Source organism: Calliphora vicina, chromosome X (assembly GCF_958450345.1).
Source record: "Calliphora vicina chromosome X, idCalVici1.1, whole genome shotgun sequence".
NCBI lineage: Eukaryota > Metazoa > Arthropoda > Insecta > Diptera > Calliphoridae > Calliphora > Calliphora vicina.
This window is the reverse complement of record NC_088785.1, coordinates 6,890,591-6,914,342: the sequence shown is the minus strand read 5'-3', so window position 1 is coordinate 6,914,342 and position 23,752 is coordinate 6,890,591. Positions and strand designations below refer to the sequence as shown.

At 29.3% G+C, this 23,752-nt stretch overlaps 1 protein-coding gene across 2 annotated transcripts; it reads left to right on the top strand.

The window, feature by feature from the left end:
• ABCD (ATP binding cassette subfamily D) lies at positions 1–22,871 on the top strand. Of its 2 annotated transcripts, none has more exons than XM_065514605.1 (8): positions 1–169; positions 15,793–16,499; positions 17,922–18,020; positions 18,081–18,220; positions 18,779–19,805; positions 22,183–22,272; positions 22,332–22,457; positions 22,533–22,871. In XM_065514605.1, exons 2-8 carry the CDS (start codon positions 15,877–15,879, stop codon positions 22,630–22,632), a joined length of 2,205 nt encoding a protein of 734 aa, XP_065370677.1. In that variant the 5' UTR covers positions 1–169; positions 15,793–15,876; the 3' UTR covers positions 22,633–22,871. The 2 variants fall into 2 exon arrangements, with proteins under 2 accessions (XP_065370677.1, XP_065370678.1); XM_065514606.1 differs by lacking the exon at positions 1–169 and adding an exon at positions 258–276.
• Positions 22,872–23,752: the final 881 nt, after the last annotated feature.

Here is a 23,752-nt window from a genome sequence, read left to right as displayed (position 1 = left end):
ATCTGTGTTGTGAACGATCGCGGAAATCTTTTTGTTCATAGTGAAAAGATATTAAATTATTGTTGAATTGTGCAAAACAAAGAATTGTGTATTGATTAATAATATATTATTTCAAATAATTAAATACAATGAGTTCAACAAGTGATTATAACAAAATCAAACAGTCATTGTAAGTTGGAATAGATTCTTGTATCTGATACTTTGGAATTATTTAGTTACGCTGGGCCAAATGGTCATAATCAACGATTGTCACAGTTAATACAAAACAGAAGTGAAGTAAATGTCTTTTTGCAAAACACTAGACATATATTCTAACATAATTGGCTAATAATGTCCGACAAATAATTGGTTTACACGTTTATTTCTTTGTTTGTGTGCACCTCTCAATATGTGCTGAAATTATGAGTACACGGACTCCACTATGGAATTGTATATTGATAAAGATTAAATACTAGTTTTAAGTCCAAGTAAGAAAATAGTATATAACATAATTCTTACATCACACCATTGATCTGTTTTACTAAATCCATCTAACATGAGATTGTTTATCAAATTTGTGTTGTTAAATTTTTGCGCAACATGTTTGTTGCTAAATTTAAATTTAATGCATAAAGCCTCAAATTTACTAATAGACTCACAATATTTTACAGAGTCAAAATTTTAAATATAAATTATAACCAGGCACTAACATATATGTATATAATCTTAGAATAGCTTTTATGCAAATGTACTCTCAGTATTGAAGAATGTATATCTGGATATTCCCTCCAGGGAAATCAGACGATAATTAACTGCAATTTAAGCATGGATTTTCTCTTAAGTGGTTAATGCGAGTGAAAATAAATATACCCAGTTAAGTTATCTGGAGAACTACAATATAATTGTGAAAGTCTTCAAAGTTTACATGATTCAATTTCTTATCACTGCATGAAGTTAAACCAAAAATGGGACGGATAGGAACAAGGGGTGTGGAACTTTCTATGCAAAGTAAATAGTTATTTCGAAATATCTTGAGAGTTAACATTTTTGGCTGAAAATATATACAATGTAAATGGTTAATTTCGGATATCTGAAAATTATGTAAAATGATAAGAGAGCTATTCGGACAAAGTTTCAAGTATCTTTCAGTGTCATAAAAGTCAATTCCATTTCCATCTGAAAATATATTTTCAAACGATATAATTTTTAAAGGCCCAACTGCCCGTGGATTTATGTTGTATCATATAGGAATGTCGTTGAAGAGTGCTTCAGTTCAAAAATTGCAACAATATATAGAGTGGATGATGGAACTCGGAATATAATTACCGAAAGAGTATTTTTAAAGTAGTTACTGGTGTACATTCAGTGGCCATAGTACATTGGCCTAATATTTGGAAAGTTCTGCCTACGAATTTACTCCAATAAGATGCATGTTGTGTATACTAATCTTATTACACAGATGTTTGTAGCCCAGGATGCTACCACGGTTCCAAAATATTTACTTAGTGGAGAAGAATGGATTGCAGGTGATTTCGCATACCATTCTCATTTTCGTATTCGATTTTCATTATAAAATTAAGCATACAATAAAAATAAATACATTTCTTTAATTAAATTTGTATTATTTTCCAACATTAGAAATAAGCAGATAACCAGCCCAATTGGATTAGTTATTTTTGAATATTTGGAGAATGAGTTATTTGGTTACCATTGTATATATCAGATATGAAAATGTCGGTGGGATCAGAACAGGGGAGTGGTATCTCTTATACCAAGTATATAGGAGTTTTCTAATGTTGAGTTATCCAACGAACATGGGAAAAAATTATAAAAAGTTTTTTAGATCTACGCTTATTTCTTGTAGATACCGATAACATGCTATTTAGTGATAGGCAAATACCTGCGGGTCTGCCGCATGGGTCGGTATTATCACCTACACTTGGGTAGATAGTTGCTGTTGTCATGCCATCTGTCGACACATCCGGGTGGACTTTCGGATCGAATTCCACAACGTCATACCATCGGATGTCGACCAATTGTCAATTGCAAGTGCTCGGAAAACGTTGCTCATTTCAGCGAAGAATCGTTAACTTTGGCTTTAGTTTGCTAAAGCTCATATGAACAAGGGTATGGATTTTTGGAATCGTCTTATATTTACCTACGAAAGTAAGTATAATATTTTCGTAAGTGATGTCCAATCCGATGTTTGGAGAAAACCAAACACTGCACTTGACCCAAAGAATATTATTCCTACAGGCAAACATGGTAGAGGCAAAGCAATGGTTTGAGGTGCCATGACGTCATCTGGAGTGGCTCGTTTGGTTTTACATGGACCGCTATCAATATAAAAACATATTGGAACAAAATATTAATGCATTTGTTGATAGTTTGGGCCAGGGAAATCAATGAATTTTTAGCAAGATTACGACCCTAAGCATACTGCGCACGTTGATCGAGACAGGCTTCTTTATTATGCCCCAAGACAGCTATATACACGACCCCAGTTATCAGACTTAAACCCAATAGAGCACATATGGGACGTTTTGTAAAAATTTGTGCTAAAATATGACATCAGTAGCCTTGAAACATTAAAAACCGCTCTTATTCGAGCATGAGCCGAAAAACATCCTCTATTACTGAGAATTTGGTGAAATTAATGCACCATCGTCTTATTGATTCCCAAGGTGTACCAACCAAATATTAAGAGTTAGGTATTTTTTTTTAGTTTTATATAACATTTTTATATAATATGTCAATTCACAAGGTCTCTTATCGTGTCATATTGTCATAATGTCCTAATATTTCACAATGGTTTTTATTGTTTTTCAAGCAAAAAATGTCCTAAAATAATACTACTCTGTATGCTATGTTTATTGTGTTATCGTAACCAACCAGCAGAGACCTGCGCCGAATGCCTAAGAGTCGGTTAAGCCGAGCTGCCGGGTCGTGATATATTAGGACATTATGACAATATGACTGATAAGAGACCTTGTGAATTGACTATATATTTACTTTTTTGGTTGCTTTATGTAGACTTTTTTTGTAAATTAATTTTTTATTTTATAAATAAAGTTATTTATTAATGCCTTAAATATTGCCATAAACATTTTTTTAATTTTCTCTATATTAGAGGATGGTATGGTATGATATTCAGGCAGCCGTCCAAAACCCTAAGTTCGTTCAGCTCACTTGGGTCCAATAAACGTTCCCTTTGTGATACCTGAAAGGAGAATGGAAACAGAAAGGAAGAAAAAGGGAAACAGAAGTTAAAGAAAAGGGAAATCTATAGTTTGAGTCATAGTGAAGTTAACAAGAGTAGAGTGTAGAGAAAGAGAGGAGAAGGAGGAGAGGAGTTAAGAATTCAAAGAATTCGAAAAACGCACACCATCATGGGATGGTTGCTGGGTCCCTAGGAGGTAAAGTTTGCGTGACCGGTCTTATATTAGAGCATGTATGTAGACTTTTTGTATTATAAAATAACTATTTACTTATGTACAATTACATATTTACCCCCATATGCATAAACAGTTTTTAAATTCGCCAAAGGTTTATAAAAAAATGTTGAATGGAAATTTTGTTTTATAAACCTTGGATAAATTTAAAAATTGTTTATGCATATGGGAGTTAGAAAATAAATAAACACCTTCAAAACATGTGTTTTTAAGTGACTTTAAATTGCTAAAGTCTTCTTCTTTGTTTTCTATTACTACGTTTATACGCACGGCTTATTCGAAAATAAAAATATTGCAATTAGAAAAAAATGCCGCATAAACAGTGAATTAATTTTTTATTTGCGAATAGCTAACTCACGAAAACAATTCCTGATTAACGACACTATTTGCAAATAAGATTTTAAGCATTGCCATATGTTTTAACGATTTTAGTTTATTAAGACGTTTTTTAAATATTTCATTGCGTTTTTGAATTACTTGGATTGCAAGACGGACAAGAATTTTTGATTCTATAATTTTTACATTTAAAAAAATAAAAAATATATCATATTTTATTCAATAAAAGAGCTACCAAATAATTAAATTTTACCATCCGGCATCTCATAAAAACAAGAATTTTCCGTAACCAATGTGACATATAAACAGTGAGTTAGTTAATTGCAAATAATTTTTATTTGCGAATAGGCTACGTATACACGTAGTATATAACAACTATCACTTAAAACTGATGATGATTGACAAGCTAAAACCCGGCGTGCTTCGCTACGCGTACCATAAAACGATAACCAGATATTGAGAAAATGGGAGTTAGACTAAATATACGAACTCTTTAGGATCGTATATTGAAAAATCTGTCTATAACAAAATGTTTTGAAAAAAGTAACCAAAATGAAAAATAAATACACATTTACACATCAGGAATAAAAATAACCAATTTTGGTTATAAATAACCAAAACGGCAACACTGGTAACAACACACATATTCTTATTCTCTTTAAAAGAGCATAACAAATGTCTCATTTTTTTAAGAAATTCATTAAGCATTGTTGTTGGTTGGTTTTTGGACGAAGCATAGCAAACACACGCGTTTCAATTACAATTGAACACAAAACAACAAAGTAAATAAAAAAATTGAGAGAATTTCGGCCATATAATGTATATTTTTTTATATCCTTAAAATTTAAATTACATTCATTTAATAAATTGGTTATATCTGGCAAAAATTCTAAATCTAAACATTCTTTATTTTGTTCTTATTTTAAGTGTCTGACATTATGTTTGCTCTCTCACCAATACATCTTCATTTTTATTTTTGAACATCACTGGTATAAAACTACTGCAGTGTTAGACCCCTTTCACACTTGGCAATTTAGTTGCACAAGTCTATTGTGTGTGTAGATGCCAGAGGTAAGTAATGTCGGGTTAAGGAGAAGACATTTAGCATGCTGTTTTGTTGTTGGGCAAGAGACTTGCGCAACTAAATTGCCTAGTGTGAAAGGCGTCTTACTTGATATTAGAACCAGTGTTTAAAAAACTACGATAACTAAAAATGTTTAACAATTGCTACAACTACTGCTTCAGAAAATTTTCTGCAGCGGTAGCAGTAGCATTTGTGTTTTTTTCATTTTCATGTTTTTTCAATAACTACTGCTACCTTGAAAAAATAAAACTATAAACAGAGCAGTAGTAATAAAACATGAATTGTAAATAGAGTAGTAGCATAAAAATACAAAAAATCATTACTACTGCTCTACATCGAGTTTTAATTTTTATTATTTAGAAGTAGCAATAAGGTAGCAGTTGACGTAGTAGAAGAAGTAGCAGTTAAGTAGTATTTGAAGTAGCAGTTAGGTAGCAATAGAAGTAGTCAAAAAAGAAAATCTTCAGCCATAACACCAAAAATGCCAGAAATAAACATTATGTGTTGTTTTTGTTTTGAGAGTGTTTGAAAGAATAATTCGTTTTTATTCGTCTCAGAAGTTCGTGTTGCTAATAGAAAGGTCGTATTTTCTGTGTGTACAAAGTTACCGTCCACACAAACAAGTTACTTCTTACGTTGCCATATTATTTGCAGGGGAAATATTAATGTTCTACATAATTATAAATGAATTTTCGTACATTTAACAATGAAAACAATTATTAAATGATAGAATTAATTTTTGTGGATATTTCTTAGTTTTCTTATCTCTTCAGGGGTAAAATTTTGTGGAAAAAGTAGTAAATTTAATTTCTTAAAAGAAAAATAAATTAACAAAATCCAATAAAATTTAATTTTATTGTTATAAGTAGGTTTGGGTAATAAAAAACATTTTTAAAAATTGTTTAATATTTATCATTGAATTGATCTCATTCCTTTTTTTTATTAAATTGAAATGTATTCTATATTTATGTTAACTACTACTATTCTAAGATCTGCTTTTAATTTAATATTGAATTTCTAAAAACATTTTATTATACCCTTCACCTTCGTGAGAAGGGTATATATAAGTTTGTCATTCAGTTTGTAATTTCTACATTTTTCATTTCCGACCCTATAAAGTATATGGGGGATTTTACGTCAAGTGATCCAATTTTTAAAATCGATGTCTTCCGATCGGGATGAAATTCACACCAAGGTTAGACCTATTGAATAGTAATTCAGACACAATTTTTCAACAAGAACGGTCCAGAACCAGGACAACCTCGATTTTTGACCTGTATCGGGATTACTAAGTCATTAATATAGACAATATGGATATCTAATGATAGATATTTCAAAGACCTTTTCAACGACGTATATAAGACCATAGTAAGTTGGACCTAAAATGCACACTGGTTTTGTTGATTTTTAATTTTTAAACACCCTACTTAGAAAAAAATATTTAACTTTAACATGTGGAGCAATACTGTTCTGTTTGCGCACTGTTAAAGAAAGCTTATTATGTACCACACGTTTTGTGTAAAATTGGCGAGGAAAATTTGGCAACTTTGATTGTTTGTTCTGGCGAAAGTTTACACAAAAGTGAAAAGAATTAATATGGAAAACGTTTGTCCTGGTATGAAAAACTATAGTTTACCAATGTCTGTGACGTTGTTATATGTTTTTGTCCAATTGTACCGTGTTTTGTTTATATGTATTTTTAGATTGAGCTTAAGAAGTGGATCAGTACTTTTGCATGGCAAAGAGTTGCATAAAGTTGTAAGTGAGAAGTTATTAACCAAAGTGTGCAGATTAATAAGAAACTAATCCTTTTTGTCCGAATCCAATCGTTTTCGAAAAAATCAAAATTTAAAAATATTTTTTGTGGAAACGTCAAAATGTCGGCCAGTTCGGTTATATGGCAGCTATATGAAATAGTGCTCCAAATCATATGAAACTTGATAGGTCATCTTAGAAATATAAAAAATGTATACAAATCAAATTTCAATTAAATAGCTTTATAAACAAATAAGTTGGGGCAAATCGGTCAGAACGGCCAGATCGGCTATATGACAGCTATATGAAATAGTGCCCCAAATCATATGAAACTTGGTATGTCATCTTAGGAACATAAAATTAAATTAATACAAATCAAATTTCACTTCAATAGCTTTATAAACAAAAAAGTTGGGTCAAATCGGCCAGATCGGCTATATAGCAGCTATATGAAATTGTGCCCCAAATCATATGAAACTTGGCAGGTCATATTGGGAGTATACAAAATGTATACAAACCAAATTTCAATTCAATTGCTTTTAAATTAGAGTTTATGCCAAAAAAAACCGGTGTGCAAGGGTCTAAATCGGAAAAAATATTTTTTAACCCGAATTTTTTTTCACCAAAAACAAAAATTTAAAAAACAAACAAAAAAAATGTTTTTAAAATTTAAAAAAAATTATAATTTAAATTTAAAAAAAAACATGTTCACCTAAAAATATTTAAAATTTGGTGAATGGTATTATAAGATTCGGCACAGCCGAATATATCTCTCTTACTTGTTTAATACTCTATTGTTTACACTTGTGTGCACATTTGTAGTAAAAATGTAGCGATAATAATACAATAAAGCAAGTTTTTGTTGGTTTTTTTTTATTTAATTGAGATTACAAAGTTTGTCGGCAATGACTTTGACCTTTATCCCTTGATTGTTTGTTTAAGTGCTTGCCATTTGTTGTTAAAAGCCTACGTTTAAATGTACTTTGTATTATCGTAACGTCTCGTCATTATCAACAGGAACTACTGTTTTATTTTCTGCTACTGTTATTGTACAGCAGGGATGGTAAAGTTGACACGATTTTACTTTTTTGATACTATTTCATATTGAAAAGAACCATGGTACTCTCGTTTGTGTATAAACACTTTTCAGTATTCAGAATCATGTGTATAGCTGTATTTTATATAAAAAATCCTGTATTTAACAGTATTCTATAACGCAAATTTTCAGTATAATAGAATTTTCTTTAAAAAACTCGTATGTATAACTAAATTTTCTATAGAGAAACTTGTGTATAACTATATTTTCTATAAAAACTCGTGTATATAACCATATTTTCTATAGAAATTCGTGTGTATAACAATATTTTCTATAGAAAATCTTGTATATAACTGGATTTTCTATTGAAAATCTTGTGTATAACTGGATTTTCTATTGAAAATCTTGTTTATAACAGTATTTTCTATAGACAAATTTGTTTAGAACAGTATTTTCTATAGAAAATCTTCAATATTTTCAATAGGAATACACCGGTTGGAAAAATGACTTTGAATATTATTTTGATACCGACAAAATTTCAATTTTCCATCCCTGCTGTACAGTTAACTAAACATATATCCATCCATACATATGTACATTAGACATGCCCTTAAAAATGGATTTGCTTTTGATGGGTCTTATTTTGTTCATTAATAGCTTAAACTAACTACTGCAAAGACAATACGATAAGATTTATTTCAAATGTTTAACAAATATTATTTAAATACGGAACTTTTTTAAGATATCCAAAAAAGTACCATTATTTACCGAATTTTATAACATTTCGATTGGTTTCCGGCACGGATTATATTTATTCGATTGCACTTAGATTTTGAAGTAGTTAGTTTTAGCTACTAATTAACCAAATAAGACCCATCCAAAGGTAATCTATTATTAAGGTCCTGTCTAATGTACATGTAGGTAATGTATACCTATGTATTTAACCTTTAAATGTTACACTGGGGAGGTGTTTAGTTTGAGGTCAGTTATGTATATTTGTATTTTATATTTTTATTTCTATTACTTTTACGAAATATACAATTGTACAATGTTTTTATAATTTTAATATTATATATATAATTTTTTTTGTTAATCTTTCATTAACATGTGTATTATTAATAAATTTAATATTCCTTTACAAAAAAATTAAGAGTTTAATGTTTAAAATTTAAATGTGTGTTAAATGTAGTGATACTATGTACTTTAATTTTAATTAACAACACAGGTCGACAAACATTTTTTATTGCTGTGTAACTTTTTGGAGTCATTTATACATACATGACAAATATTTGACGAAAAAGACGTAACCACTAAATAACATATATTTGAATGTTTTTATTTATTTCAAAAACTTATTTTACTTAGGATGCTTCAAAACAAAAAAATTTAGTTTTATTTTATTTGATGCTGTTTGATCTTACAAAACAGTTGTAAGAGTAAACACCTCCAACAAATTTGTGTTAAAAAAGTGATTACGCTTTTTTGAGCAAATGTATTTATAAATATATACGTCTTTACACATGCAAAACACTTCATATACCAACAACATGAAGAAAATCATGAAACCGGACAATCATATGTATTTACACTTTGACTGCTCAGTGAAAACTAACCAAATAAACAAAACAAGACTTGCACAATTGTATGTTGAAGTAACCTTTATATATGTATTATAAAATATTATTTTTTAAATTATTATACATATTACATAAATAACAAGTAAGAGAGCTATATTCGGCTGTGCCGAATTTTATATACCCTTCACCAAATTATACTTTAAAATAAATTTTTTTCAAAAATTTTTTTTGTTTTGAAATAGTTTTTTAATTTTTTTTAAAAAAAGTTTTTTCCAAATTTTTTTAAAAATGTATGACAAAAAAATTTTTTGATGAAAAAAAAATTCGGGTTAAAAAATATTTTTCCCGATTTAGACCCATTGTAGGTCCAACTTACTATAGTTTTATCTACATCGTTGCAATGGACTTTGAAATATCTATCATTAGATATCCATATTGTCTATATTAATGACTTAGTAATCCAGATATAGGTCAGAAATAGGTCAAAAATCTAGGTTGTCTTGGTTTTTTCCTCATATCTCAGCCATTTGTGGACCGATTTTGCTGATTTTAAATAGCAAACTTCTCGAAAGCATGTCTGACAGAATTATTGAAGATTTGGATCCCGAAGATATCTGTGGTCTTCAGAAAATTGATTTCAACAGACAGACGGACATGGCTTAATCGACTCCGCTATCTATAAGGATCCAGAATATATATACTTTATAGGGTCGGAAATGAAAAATGTAGAAATTACAAACGGAATGACAAACTTATATATACCCTTCTCACGGATTACTAAGACAATATGGATATCTAATGTTAGATATTTCAAAGACATTTGCAACGACGTATAGTAAGTTGGACCTACAATGGGTCAAAATCGTAAAAAAATTTTAACCCGAATTTTTTTTTCACAAAAAAAAAATTGAAAAAAACAAAAAAAAATTTTTAAATTTAAAAAAAAAAAATTTAGTAACAATCGAAAAAATGTTTTTTCAGAAAAATGAAAAAAACAACTGGAAAAAAATTTTGTTTACCTAATAATATTTAAAATTTTGAAGTATAATTTGGTGAAGGGTATATAATAGGGTATTCAATTAATCGGGTTTCTGATTTAATCGGTTAATCGAGCAAATAATTAATCGTGGTTTAGATTTATTCGGTTATTAATCGGTTAATTTAAAATTATTCGATTAACCGAATAATTTATATTTTCATTTTAAATTGAAAATACAACAACGAATTTTGTGTACAAAAACATAACAATTCAACCAAAAAATAATAGCAAATATGGTATTAGAGATCCTTTTGTATACACATGTGAGTTTTTTAGGGTTTTAATGAAAACATCTGAAATAATCTTTTAAAAAAACAATATAATTTAAATGTTTTCCTTTAAACTATTTTTTTCTTTAGATTTAATAAAACTTGACTTGGAAAATCTCTCTTGTATTGTTGGAGTAATCGAAATCATGATAAAGAATATCCAATATATCAGTTTCTTTTTTAGTTATACCATTGGAGTCCTTCTTGGATTGTTTTAGATATTGAATACTTTTAATAGTTTCGTTAAGTTCTGATAAAAAATTCTTTTCCAAAAAAATTTCGTCTATACATGTAAATACAAACAAAGTTTCAAATACATGTAAATTAAATATGTCAGTTTTTATACTCACTAAAAATGTTTCTTGAATGTTCGAAAAAATATGTAATTTCAATTTGAAATTTGTTTTTTAATTGAAATGGAAAAATAAGTACAAAAACATATGTCTGTTAAAGTGCAAAAAAAGGAATTTCGGTTAATCGGTTAATCGACACAAATTAATCGGTTTATTTGTTATTCGAAAATCGACAATTTTAAATTATTCGAACAGTTAACCGTCAAAAATTAATCGGTTAACCGATTAACGGTTAATCGATTGAATACCCTAGTATATAAGATTCGGCACAGCCGAATATAGCATTCTTACTTGTTATACCCTTCAGCTTTTTTTTTTTTATTTTTGTAAAAAAAAAACTTAACTTAAATATAACTTTTTTGAACTACAAATGCATTTTTAAATTATTCAAACAAGTAAAAACTAACAAAAAATCCGGTATTAATTATACTAATTTAATTTTTTATAAAATCCTTTCACATTTTTTTATTTTAATTCAATAGCGGTAGCGAAGCGCAACGGGTTAAGCTAGTTTACTTATAAAGTAATAAAATACCAAATTCATAGGTACTTAGGATATTCTACAAATCATATTTCAATATTAAAATAATGCTAATCGTATTTAGGTTCTTATCATGCTAAAAGCGTTAATCTGAAAAATACAATTAATTGATATTTGTCTGGTGGTAAAAATAATAATCAAATCATAAACGCAATTTTGATTAAACAAATTTAATGTTTTTGTACAGTATTTTTCACCAGTTATTGTTCCTTCTTAAAACACCATTGAAATTTAATCGCCAGTTATTAACGGTCAAGAGCACTTGGCAGATTCGGTTATTACACGTGCGAATAAGTGAAACAATTTTCTACTATTTACTTATTTAAAAATTTGTTAGAATTAAAAATTGTAACAAATAATAGAGGAAAAGCACTAGCAACTTATGCTATCTGCTTATGTTTTATAAAATAAAGTATGTACGTATATAAGAATTTTAGTTTGTTTAGAAATACAAAATAAGATAAATGACTAACTTTATAATAGCTTGCAGAATTTCGAATATTACATTAATAATGTCCACCGGTGGGTAAATTAAAAGATTAATAATATTCATGTTCTTAAACGCATGTTTGTTAAAGATTGGCATTCAGAGAGAAGAAAATTGTTGTTAATTCGAAATCGTCAAACAAAATTCATGCATGGAGCCGACAACTCTTAATAAAAATTAAAAAATGAAAAACCCAACTAAAAATGGATCAAGTATATAAAAGTGACCAGTTATCATTCTTGTGGTTTTAAGTCAATTCACGAATTATAGGGTATTGATCGCTGTGAAGGGCTTTAATAATATACCATCTAGATATAGGTATAGCAGATTTTGATAGATGGGTCAATGTGTGAGAAAGAACTTTGAGACTAAAATGAGTGGGGAGATAATTATTCAAGGTAGCTACATTGGTTTAAATAAATATTAGGGTATTCAATCGATTAACCGTTAATCAGTTAACCAATAATTAGAATTGGAGTGCTCGGTTAATCGGTTAATTTTAGGCGGTTAACGGTTCGAATAATTTAAAATGTACGATTTTAAAATAACAAATAAACCGATTAATTTGTGTCGATTAACCAATTAAGTACGAAAACTGAAACTAAGGAATTTGGAAATGATCCTTTTTCTAGAATGTTCTATGATGAACTTTGTCCTAATGAATCGGAGAACGTCATGGTAATAGACGAAAAAGAAGACATTACTGAAACGAGTATTTTATCAGAACTTAACGAACTTGGAAATTGGCTATTCTTTATCATGCCTTACTTTCGATTTTTTCCAACGTCAACAATCAGTGAGACGGGTTTTTCAAGTCAAGTTTTATTAAAACATAAAAAAGTCGTTTAAAAGGAAAGCATTTAAATTATGTTCTTTTTTTAAAAATCCTAAAAAACTCCATGTGTATTAGGGTGACAGCCAGTGTTGCCACAACCTCAAAATATTTGTAACCAAGTTTGTTTAAAAAAATAACCAAAATGCTAAAAAAGTAACCAAACAAAAATTATTGGAATCGTCATGTTTCAAACTTTTTTTTAAAAAAACATGAACGCAGTATGAAATTTTATTTTTTTCTTAATACGCAGGTTTTTATACTTCAAGAGGTGAATAACATTTCATTAGCTCATAGGGCTACACAAATTTTTGACAAATTATGTTATTTTATGTTTATTTAATTTGTAAATCCCAAATAAAATGCAAACATATTTACGACCATTTTCACAATGTACGATTATTTCATTGTTAAAGGAAAATTAACTATCTACCGATTTACGATTCACCATCATTTGATTACTTAACGAAAGCATTCAGTAGAAACATTTGTTTACGAAAAGTAATGTAATGAAAGATTGAAATATAAAAATTTTCTAAAAATTTGTGTTTTATTAGTTGTATAATAAAAAAAAACTTATAAAACTTAAAAATATTATGGTAACTAACTGTAAAATTTCAAGTATACATATTGCGCATTTATAGGAAGAAACAAACTGAACTGAAAACCAACAATTGAAAATGAACATTTGTTTGGTTTGTATTTTTTACTGAAGTGCATTATCTGGATCACGCCGTGCAAAATTTCTTTACATTTTTAAAAATTACAAATATTACAAAAATATAAATGTTGTTTTTCCATGTTATTTTATTATATTTCTTACAATTAAGATGCTAACCGGCGAAGCAACTTTGTTATTAAATAGTGTCAGTTAAGAATTAATCGTACATTGTGAAATTCAGATTAGCCTATCTTGCGGTTAAAGTTCACGTTAACTTATAATCGTACATTGTGAAAATGGCAGTTAAACAGACTGGAAATCGTATAAATTCTTGGTATGTATTTTGAATTTCCTAGACAGTTATCAGGATTTATCGGAGTCAAAGGATATTTCATTTGGCACAGCAGAATTATAAAATGTTCTCACCATAGGAAAATTATAATTTACCATAGTACTTTGATACCGTTTGGTACACGCACTTAGAATATTATGAAAAATAGTTCCTAATCACAAAATATTCTGCAAAATTTTTTCCTCATGACATTATTATACTCAAAAGAAACATATAGATATATGTAGACCAGTTGCATGTCAAAAAAAAATTCACATTCTAAGCTGCATTACTCAAAATTTAAAAAAACCGCGATATTTCGAAAACGAGTTTAACATAGTACTGAGGGTTCATCAACGCGTACAAAACGCTGTTGAAATTTCCGGCACTAAAATGTCTGTTCCGCTGTGAAATTAAACCAATATTGAGAACTAATTTACATCCCTAAAACGTAAATATCTTTTAAAATAATTATTCGTTCTCAAAAATGTTTATATATTTTAAATTGTTTTGGTCGTTAGGATCGTATATTTTAATATTGAAAAATCCGACTATAACAAAATGTTTCAAAAAAGTAACCAAAATGAAAAATAAATACACATCTACACATCAGGAAAATAAATAATCAATTTTGGTTATAAATAACCAAAACGGCAACGCTGGTGACAGCTGATTTAATTTTATTAGGTTTCAAAGAGTGCTGGGTGGAATATTGTGACACTAGATCTAAAAGTTAAGTGCCGAAAGTTTGAGCCAAATCGGACAATTATTTAAGGATGCGCATCGAGGTCTAAGGTCAGATATATGCAAAATTTCACTATTTATATGATATAAATTTGTGAAACTCCTTAACATTCTGCATTATGTTACAGAAATAAGTAGTTTTACTTAATTAACATTAACACAAAGAAAATTACTTACACATTTCGATTATTTTGCATTAAATTGCTAAAGTAATTATTTAGTAGCAAAATTCTTACAAAAACTGAAAAAATTGTTCCGAATTTTAGCGATAATACAGTTTGTGGGTCATTTTGGCCCAAAGGAGATATAGGGTTAATCTCCAAAATTTTGTTTACTCTAATTTTCATTAACATAAGTAAATCTACTTATTTCTGTAACATAGTGCAGAAAGTTAAGGAGTTTCACAAATTGATTTCATATAAATAGTGAAATTTGCCATATATGTATCTGACTTTTGACCTCGATGAGCGTCCCGAAATCATTGTCCGATTTGGCTCAAATTTTCAGCACATAACTTTTAGACCTAGTGCCACAATATTCCGGCCGGCACCCCTGAAAATTAAAAATAATTTTCCATACAACTGATTGTCACTCTGACGTGTATTTTAGGGTCGAGCGATAATGTATGAAATTTTGTTTTTGTTTTCAACGGCATAACGATATAAAGTTGGCTTTTAATGAGTAAGTTAAACGTACGAAATATTATTTACCTGTTTTGATGTATTGAGGTGCCCCAACACAATTGAAAATCATAAAAATTATCTAGTTTTCAAATTGTCATTAAACAATCTTATACTTTATAAACTTTAGTTTATGTTGAATATAAATATTTGTAAGTATTGTTAGGTCAATATACATAATTATATCCAATAATTAAAAAAAAATACATTTTTACTTCAAAATTTAATTTCATATTTCATATCTTTTAGAACCCTCATACTATGACGAAATGGGTATTTTTATACCCAATCAACAAAATTGTACTTGTAGCTTAGGAAAGTGGCCCTAATCACTTGGTTATTTTTTTTTTACTGATAGAGGACATCCAATACTACTAGACATAAGGAGGGCATTGGTGACTTCCACTCCTCACATTTTCTAGAGCCATTTATTTTTTTATTATTATTATTATAATGAAGTTGGGTCACCTCTATATATACCATCTTCCAAATGAAATTTTTTGTGTATATTTATGAGTTAAAAAAGCAACTATTAACAGGTATTCCAAAGCGATTGCAAAAAAAATCGCTCCACCCTAATGAGTATTTATCATTCGGAAACATTATGAACTAATTATTTTTTTTTTTTCGTTTTAGATTTTAAATACTGCAAATTTTTAAGAATGCATTTCTGTTGAACATAATTACATTCCGAAAAATACTAACTACTGTAAATAAAAAATGGCGGTTTTTTCAAAATATGTCGATCGTGTGGCAGATAAATTAGATCAAGCTGGCTTACCAAAAGCAGCTCTTAGCCATGTATTAGTTGGCGCAGCCATTGCTGCATGGACAATAAAATTAACCTATCCCATGTTGAGGAGTAAAAAAACAAAGAACGAAACACATGTCGATAAGAAAAATAATAATCGCAGTGGAAAAAATCATGGCGCCCTAACGCCGCCGCAAACAACAGTGACTGAAGATGATGAATCCAAATTGGCCGAGGCGGAAAAACTCTTAGTAGAACAACAAATGAAAAATCAAAAAAACAAAAACATGTTAGAACCCGGTCTTAATAAGGAGTTTGTAAAACAACTAACCACTTTGTTAAAAATCATGATACCAAAGCCCTTCTGCTACGAAACTGGCCTCTTAAGTGTTCATACCCTGTGTCTAATATCAAGAACTTTTCTCAGCATATATGTGGCGGCTTTAGAAGGTGCCATTGTTAAATATATTGTACGCAAAGATGTTCGTCAATTTTCTATAGTTTTACTCAAATGGTTCGGAATTGCTATACCAGCAACATTTGTGAACTCAATGATTCGTTTCTTAGAAAGTAAATTGTCGTTGGCATTCAGGTAAGAGAATCAATAAGTAAATTAAAAAAATTTTTTAGTAAATATTTAAAAAAAAATAAAAAAAAAAATTGTGAAAATATGTAAATAATTATATTTATTATAAATAATAAAATCAAGATCAAATTTCAACTCGAATAAATCATTCTGAATAAACAGAAATTATGCTGAAAAAAATGTTCCTTATAACTATTGATATCGAGATAAAATTTAACGTTATTAAAAATATTGTATATGCAGACAACTTGCTGATAACTTTTAAAATGATCGGTCCACAATTGGACATATGTAGCTACAGTATAGAGTTCTGCAAAAAACATTGAATACATACATTTATTTTAATCTATAACAATATCAATATAAAATTTAGCATAAAAATAAATTTAATGTAAACAAAAAATATTTTATCGGGGGAATCCGATGCCCTCTTCCTAAAATAATTTTAAACTTGTATAACCATAAATAATTTATGACTACACATTCCAATCGTGCATGTACATAGATATTTTAAAAGTCTGCATATTTTTAAACCCTATACGATGATATACGACTTCGCAAAACCTAGATATTTTACAGACCCAGAACATAAATCAATACATCAATTTTACTATTAAAAACCCAAATTTTTTTTACCAAATTAATTTTGAAAAATCCTAAAATTGATAAACATTTTCAAAATTTGTTCAAAAAACCATTTTTTCCACACAAACATTTTTCTTACCAAAATTTAAGGTATTCTCCAAATTACCAAACAATAAAAAAGCACCAAAAAACAAGAAAAGGAGATAAATCGCAAAAATAATTTTTTGGCGGACTTTTTTTTTTTCGTATTTGTGCTATTAATTTTAAAGATTAATAGTAAACTAATTAATAGTCTTCCTGAATACATAAGAAATATATATTGAAGATTTGTGTTCTAACGTTCTTGGCTCTTGGAAATATTCCTTGGGGTCTTAAGTCTTTTATAGCTAACTAGCTTAACGCGTTGCGTGAAAGGATTTTATAAAAAAAATTAACCCAAATTAACAAAAATTAATTGTAGTACAGTCGGCATAGACTGTACTACAATTATATTTATGAAGAGTAGCTTAGAGTAGCACTAACAAACAATTCCGGTATTATAAATATACATTTATTTTATTATAAAATCCTTCACATTTTATTTTTTACAATACTACAATTTTAGAGGAATTTACAGTAAAAATTTCAATAGGACAATCAAATAAATAAATAAACAGACATTCTTTCATTTATATAATTATATATGGATATAATACCTTATTAATTCAGAGCCAATGTATCGTAGGTAAACATTTGACTCAAATACAGCGCATAATGATCCACAACCAATCCTTGCAAAATCAAAAACACAAGCATCTTAAAAACAATTATTACAATATAATATTCACATATACATCTTTTCAGAACACGTTTAGTCCGTCATTCTTATCGATTATATTTTAAAAATCAAAATTACTACCGAGTATCAAACCTAGATGGTCGTATTGAAAATGCTGATCACAGGTAAGTGTGTTTGTCTAACACTTCTTTCAATTGTATTAAATATTATTTTTTTTTGTGTAGACTTACAGAGGACATTTCCGTATTCGCCAGTTGTATTGCTCATTTGTACAGTAGCCTCACCAAACCATGCTTTGATCTTATGCTTATAGGCTTTGCCTTAATGCGATCGTCTCAAAAAATGAAATCAAATATATTTTCAGGTAAAGTGTCAAATAATAATATAGAACATAATGTTATACACTGGATTATCTATAGAAAATTCTTATACGCACAACTATTGTTATACTAAACATTTTCTTCGGAGATAAAACTGAGTTATACACAAAATTGTCTGTAGAAAATAAAATTTTCTATGAATATCATCTGTGATACATACTATCGAACATTATAGACAATCGAAAATACATCAGTCTTGAATGTGAGTTCGTAGTGCCCGAACTAAAACCGTAATTTATGTCATAAAACTTGGTGGGTAAAAATGGCAGGCATGAATGGGTGGGTTGGCACTAGAAAAATATCGAATTCAGACAAATCCAGGCTACTTAATTTATTATTTTTTTGTATATGAAGTTTAACATCCAAACAATTATCTCACTGAATGTCAAACTCCATACATATAAAATTAATGAATTCGATCGAATTTGCACTCTTTCCTTGTATAATTCACATTTATAAAAAATATATAAATAGTTAATAGTAATATTTAATTAAAAAATGAATTCAACTAATTTTTTTGTACTCTTATCTTATTCTTAAAGGTCCTGCATTATCAGTTACTGTTATATCCTTAACCGCTCATATAATGCGAGTGGTTTCACCGAAATTCGGACAATTAGTATCAGAGGAAGCCAATCGTTACGGCTATCTGCGACACATACATTCGCGTATTATAACGAATGCAGAAGAGATCGCCTTCTATGGAGGTCACAAAGTGGAACTACAACAGCTGAGACAGGCCTATAATCGTTTGGTCAATCAAATGAATACAATATTTACTCAAAAATTGTGGTTTGTAATGTTGGAGCAATTCTTTATGAAATATGTCTGGTCGGGTACTGGTATGATAATGGTTTCTCTACCCATATTAACGGGTGCTGTGTCCAGCAAACCATCGACATCCGAAAATAACGATTCAACAATTAGTGAACGTACTCAGTACTTAACGACGGCACGTAATTTGCTGATTTCTGCAGCCGATGCTATTGAGCGTCTGATGTCTTCATACAAAGAAGTTGTTGCACTGGCTGGTTACACTTGTCGAGTGGCTGGTATGCTCGAAGTATTCGAAGAAACTGCTCAAGGTGTCTACAGTAAGGCTACTGTTGCCGAGAGCAATGAAACCCAGGGTATTATTGAATTCCGCAATGGTAAGCCAGTCGCCAAAGGTCGAATTATCTATAGGCGAGATGCCGATATGTCAATTTCTCTCATTGCTGTACCTGTTGTTACGCCCAATTGTGATGTCGTTGTACCCTGTTTAAATTTATGCATAGAACCGGGAATGCATTTACTTATAACAGGGCCAAATGGTTGTGGCAAATCTAGCTTATTCCGTATTTTAAGTGGGCTGTGGCCAATATATTCGGGAGAATTGCATATTCCTCAGCCGGTGGAGGGCAAACCTTGTATGTTCTATATACCACAACGACCCTACATGTCTATTGGCAGTCTTTGTGATCAGATAATTTATCCAGATTGCCGTGAGAATATGATACAAAAGGGCATAACCGAAAACGAATTAAGATCCATATTAAAAATGGTTTCTTTAGAGCATATAGTCCAAAGGTAAGTACTTTCAGTAATAAGGTATTTAGAAGAGTACATTAATAGTGACGAGATTCATTTCACTACATTTCATTTCAAATACTAAAGATAGGGTAACGGAAGTTAGTTTTCCATTAAACTGTGGGGATAGCTGATGTTTGTAACAAGCACGAATGCCAATCTGCTCAGGATCACTTTCTGAGTCGATTAATTCGATGAAATTTTTTTTTTTTTTTTGTATAATTATTATTTAATGATGGGTACTAATTTATACTGGAGTATATGGTTTCTAGTTTGTAAATTTATCTTATTTTATAGTGTTAATGTGACTCTTAAAGAACAATTTGCTGTCATGATTTGTTTCCAAACACTTATATTTATTTACAAATTTCTTTTGATTGCCGCTTGATGTGATTTGAGGGTGGTTAACTACTGCTACTCTGTAGTGTTGGTTTGTTTTTTAGCATTGATGAAGGATAATTTGCAGTATCTAGCTATGTCATAATTTGGAGTATAATAATTGTGTTCTGTTTATTATTGAGTAATATTGTTTTGCTGATAAACATTTGCTGTGTTGTGTTTGTTAAAGTTTATGGCCGCTGCATTTTGTTTAATGGTGTTTTGAAATCATTTTAATATAGCATATATAAGAGGTAGATCCAGTATGCATTGATGTTGAGTACCTAATGTATGGGTAGTTAACCTAAATTATAAATTATATATTGATATCTTTTAATTTTATTATTATTTTATGTATAATCAAATTGTGAGTAGTATAATTGGAACCGATTATGGCCTATTGGCTAGGATTCTGTTACTGAATGAATAAATAAAAAAAAAAAAAAAAAATTTGACATAAACTGTATTGTCCCAAGGATGAAGCATACAGAAATTGTTTAGAGTCTGTACATTATTTTTCATAAAGCCCAATTATGAATAAAAAACTTCGCTTTCCCATTGAATTTGAATAGGAAAAATGAGAAAAGGGGAAAAACCCCCGGGGAATTTTTATTCATAATAGGGCTGATAGTTTCCCTCTCATAAATTTCGGCAAATAGCCAGACACTTCATTAAAAATAATGATATAGATAATTGTGATAATATTTAACAACTATTTCGAAAATAATATTCCTATAGATGAAATTTATTCTGGTACAAACGTAGCTGCCTATAATTCAACATATGGGCAATTCCACGAGAATCGCTACCACGACTGAAAAAACAAAAACCCTTGAAACTTTTTTTCAAAATGATTTGAATAGAAGAAAATAATGAAATGTTACTATGTGAAAGTATTTAGATCATATTACAAAATTTTAAAGACAAAAATAATAGTTTAAACTGATTATATTTCATTTTTTAATGTTTTAGGCTAAAATTGCGGCGAAAACTAGGCTCCCAATTAGCTTGTAGTATGAAATGAATTTGACTCTGATTGTTTTTTTTTGCTATTGTCAAATTGTTTATTGAAACCGAATGTATATTTTCTATTAATTTTTTTAGTTTTTGTATACTTATATTTACAGAATATATATATATTGTTTTATTATAAGAGAAAAATCTATCACGCACGCTATGTCACGCTATGTCATCATCCAAAGATTGTTTTTATTTAAATATGACGGATTGTAAAGGAAAAATATTTCGTTTAGTGTAAGAAATTAAAAGAAAATATAACGCCTCTCACGATTCGAATATTTTCGCATATTTCTACATGTACCTCAAAATGAGTTCCGTTTTATGTCACGTACGATATACCCTTATTTCGCTCAATATTTTGGACAACAATGTTTCGAAAGAACTTTTTATTATTTTAAAATATAGTATCCTCTGAATGGAACATAAAGACCAAATTATTTTTCAGATACTCTTATTTTTGCAAAATCTATTCCACTCTATAGGCGTACAAATGTCACGTACGATGATATGGAATTGCCCATATGTATACTTACCACGGACAGTGCAACTATGAAGACATGCCATTTATATTTTTTTGTTAAGATGTAATGTTATTTAATAAATAATCATAAAAACGGCCCTCAAAGCCAACATAATCCATGCCATCGGTCAAATTCATCCAGATTTATGCGCCAGAGTCATGGAAAATTGGACATTTCGGATGGGCGCCAAATAGCGAAGCCGCGGTGGACGTTTGCACAATGTTATATTCCATACATAACACATCGATAGGCCTTTCAAATGAATAAAAGAAAGGAAGCGCTGAATGAAAGAACATTTATAAGTATATTTGTAGTTGATACAAAATCCAAATAGCTATTTTCCATCCCTGTAGTATTTTAGTTAATATGTATTGTGTTTTATCTCAAACAGTTTGGATAAAAAAAAATATATATGTTATTGTATTTTATTAATATGTTCATATATTTTTATATTGCAGAGATGGTTTCGATGTTATACGTGACTGGAAAGATATTCTATCAGGCGGTGAAAAGCAACGTATGGCTGTTGCCCGTCTTTTCTATCATAAGTATGTATTTTTTCGTTTTTGCTTTCAGTCTTCTTTCAATTAACATTATTTTTTTTAAGACCGAAGTATGCCTTATTAGACGAATGCACCAGTGCCGTGTCTATTGATGTCGAGAGTTCTATTTATGATACTGCAAAAAGAATGGGCATTACGCTCTTGACCATAACACATCGACCGACATTATGGTATGTACATACATACATATTTTCGAATAATACACATTATTCAGTTAATATTTAATAATTTTTTGAAAATTGCAGGAAGTTTCATACGCATATATTGGAATTTGATGGTCAAGGTGGTTGGAGTTTCCGTAAAATGGAAGCCAATGAGCAACAGCGACAGTTCCCAATACATTAAATGTTATTTCATTATGTATTAACTTTTTTTTATATATTTTAAGTTTTGTTTTGTATTTGTACGATAATTACAATTAATTTAATTATAAACTTATATAATAAATTTTAACATCGGCCTTCATAAATTGTTTTTTAAGTTAACAATGGTTTACAACGTAATTTTCCCATACAAAATTCCTGTTGTAAGTTCTTGTTATCATTAATAAACGTTTGCGAATGCTGGTGATGATGTACCATTAACTTTTTGTAATCTCACAAATATTTGTAAATTTTAAAGACTGTTTAATTCGTAAACAACTGATTTTGCATTTCAAAAACTCATGTAACAGTTGCTAAAAAACGCACTTAAATTATTTTGAAAAGCTTTCAATGTTTTTGAATTGAAATATCGGTTATATTTGCACTTATTGGCATTTTGCGGGGAGTGCCATAGGCATGCTTAAGCATTAGAGGGTTAAATTAGTTATGCCAGACAAATAACCTATGTGTTTTTAACCAATTTTTACGAAGGTAATGAAGCTGTCTGTATTTCATATGAAAGCTAAAGAAATTGGCACTTTGAAATCAATAGGGATACATTGATATATATTTTGAGTAGATGACGACATTGTAGCAAATTAGCGATATGTGCTTTTACTGGCAATACAGCGATATTTGTAAAACAAAACATCCAAGGACAACGGCTTATATTTTGTGTCGTGTAAAGGTTTTTTGGAAGTAGATGTAGTGTTACATGTAAAACCATGGGAAAATTTACGAATCGTGAGAGGCGTTATGTTTTCTTTCAATTTCTTACACTAAACTTAATATTTTTCCTTTACAATCTGTAATATTTAAACAAAAACAATCTTTGGCTCATTTATAATATTTAATATCGTACGTGACAAAAAAAAAAGAATTTAAAAATATATACATATTGGATTTCAAAAAAACAATCAGTCAAATTCATTTCATTTAAATTAACAAATTAATGATATTCAGTATAAACTATTATTTTTGCTCTTAAAAAGTTATAATAAGCTCTAAATATCTTTACTAGAGTGTCCAAAAAACCGGCTCATTTACTTTTTATTTAGTAATTTATTAGAATTTCAACATTTAAACTTAAATTTATTTTAAAC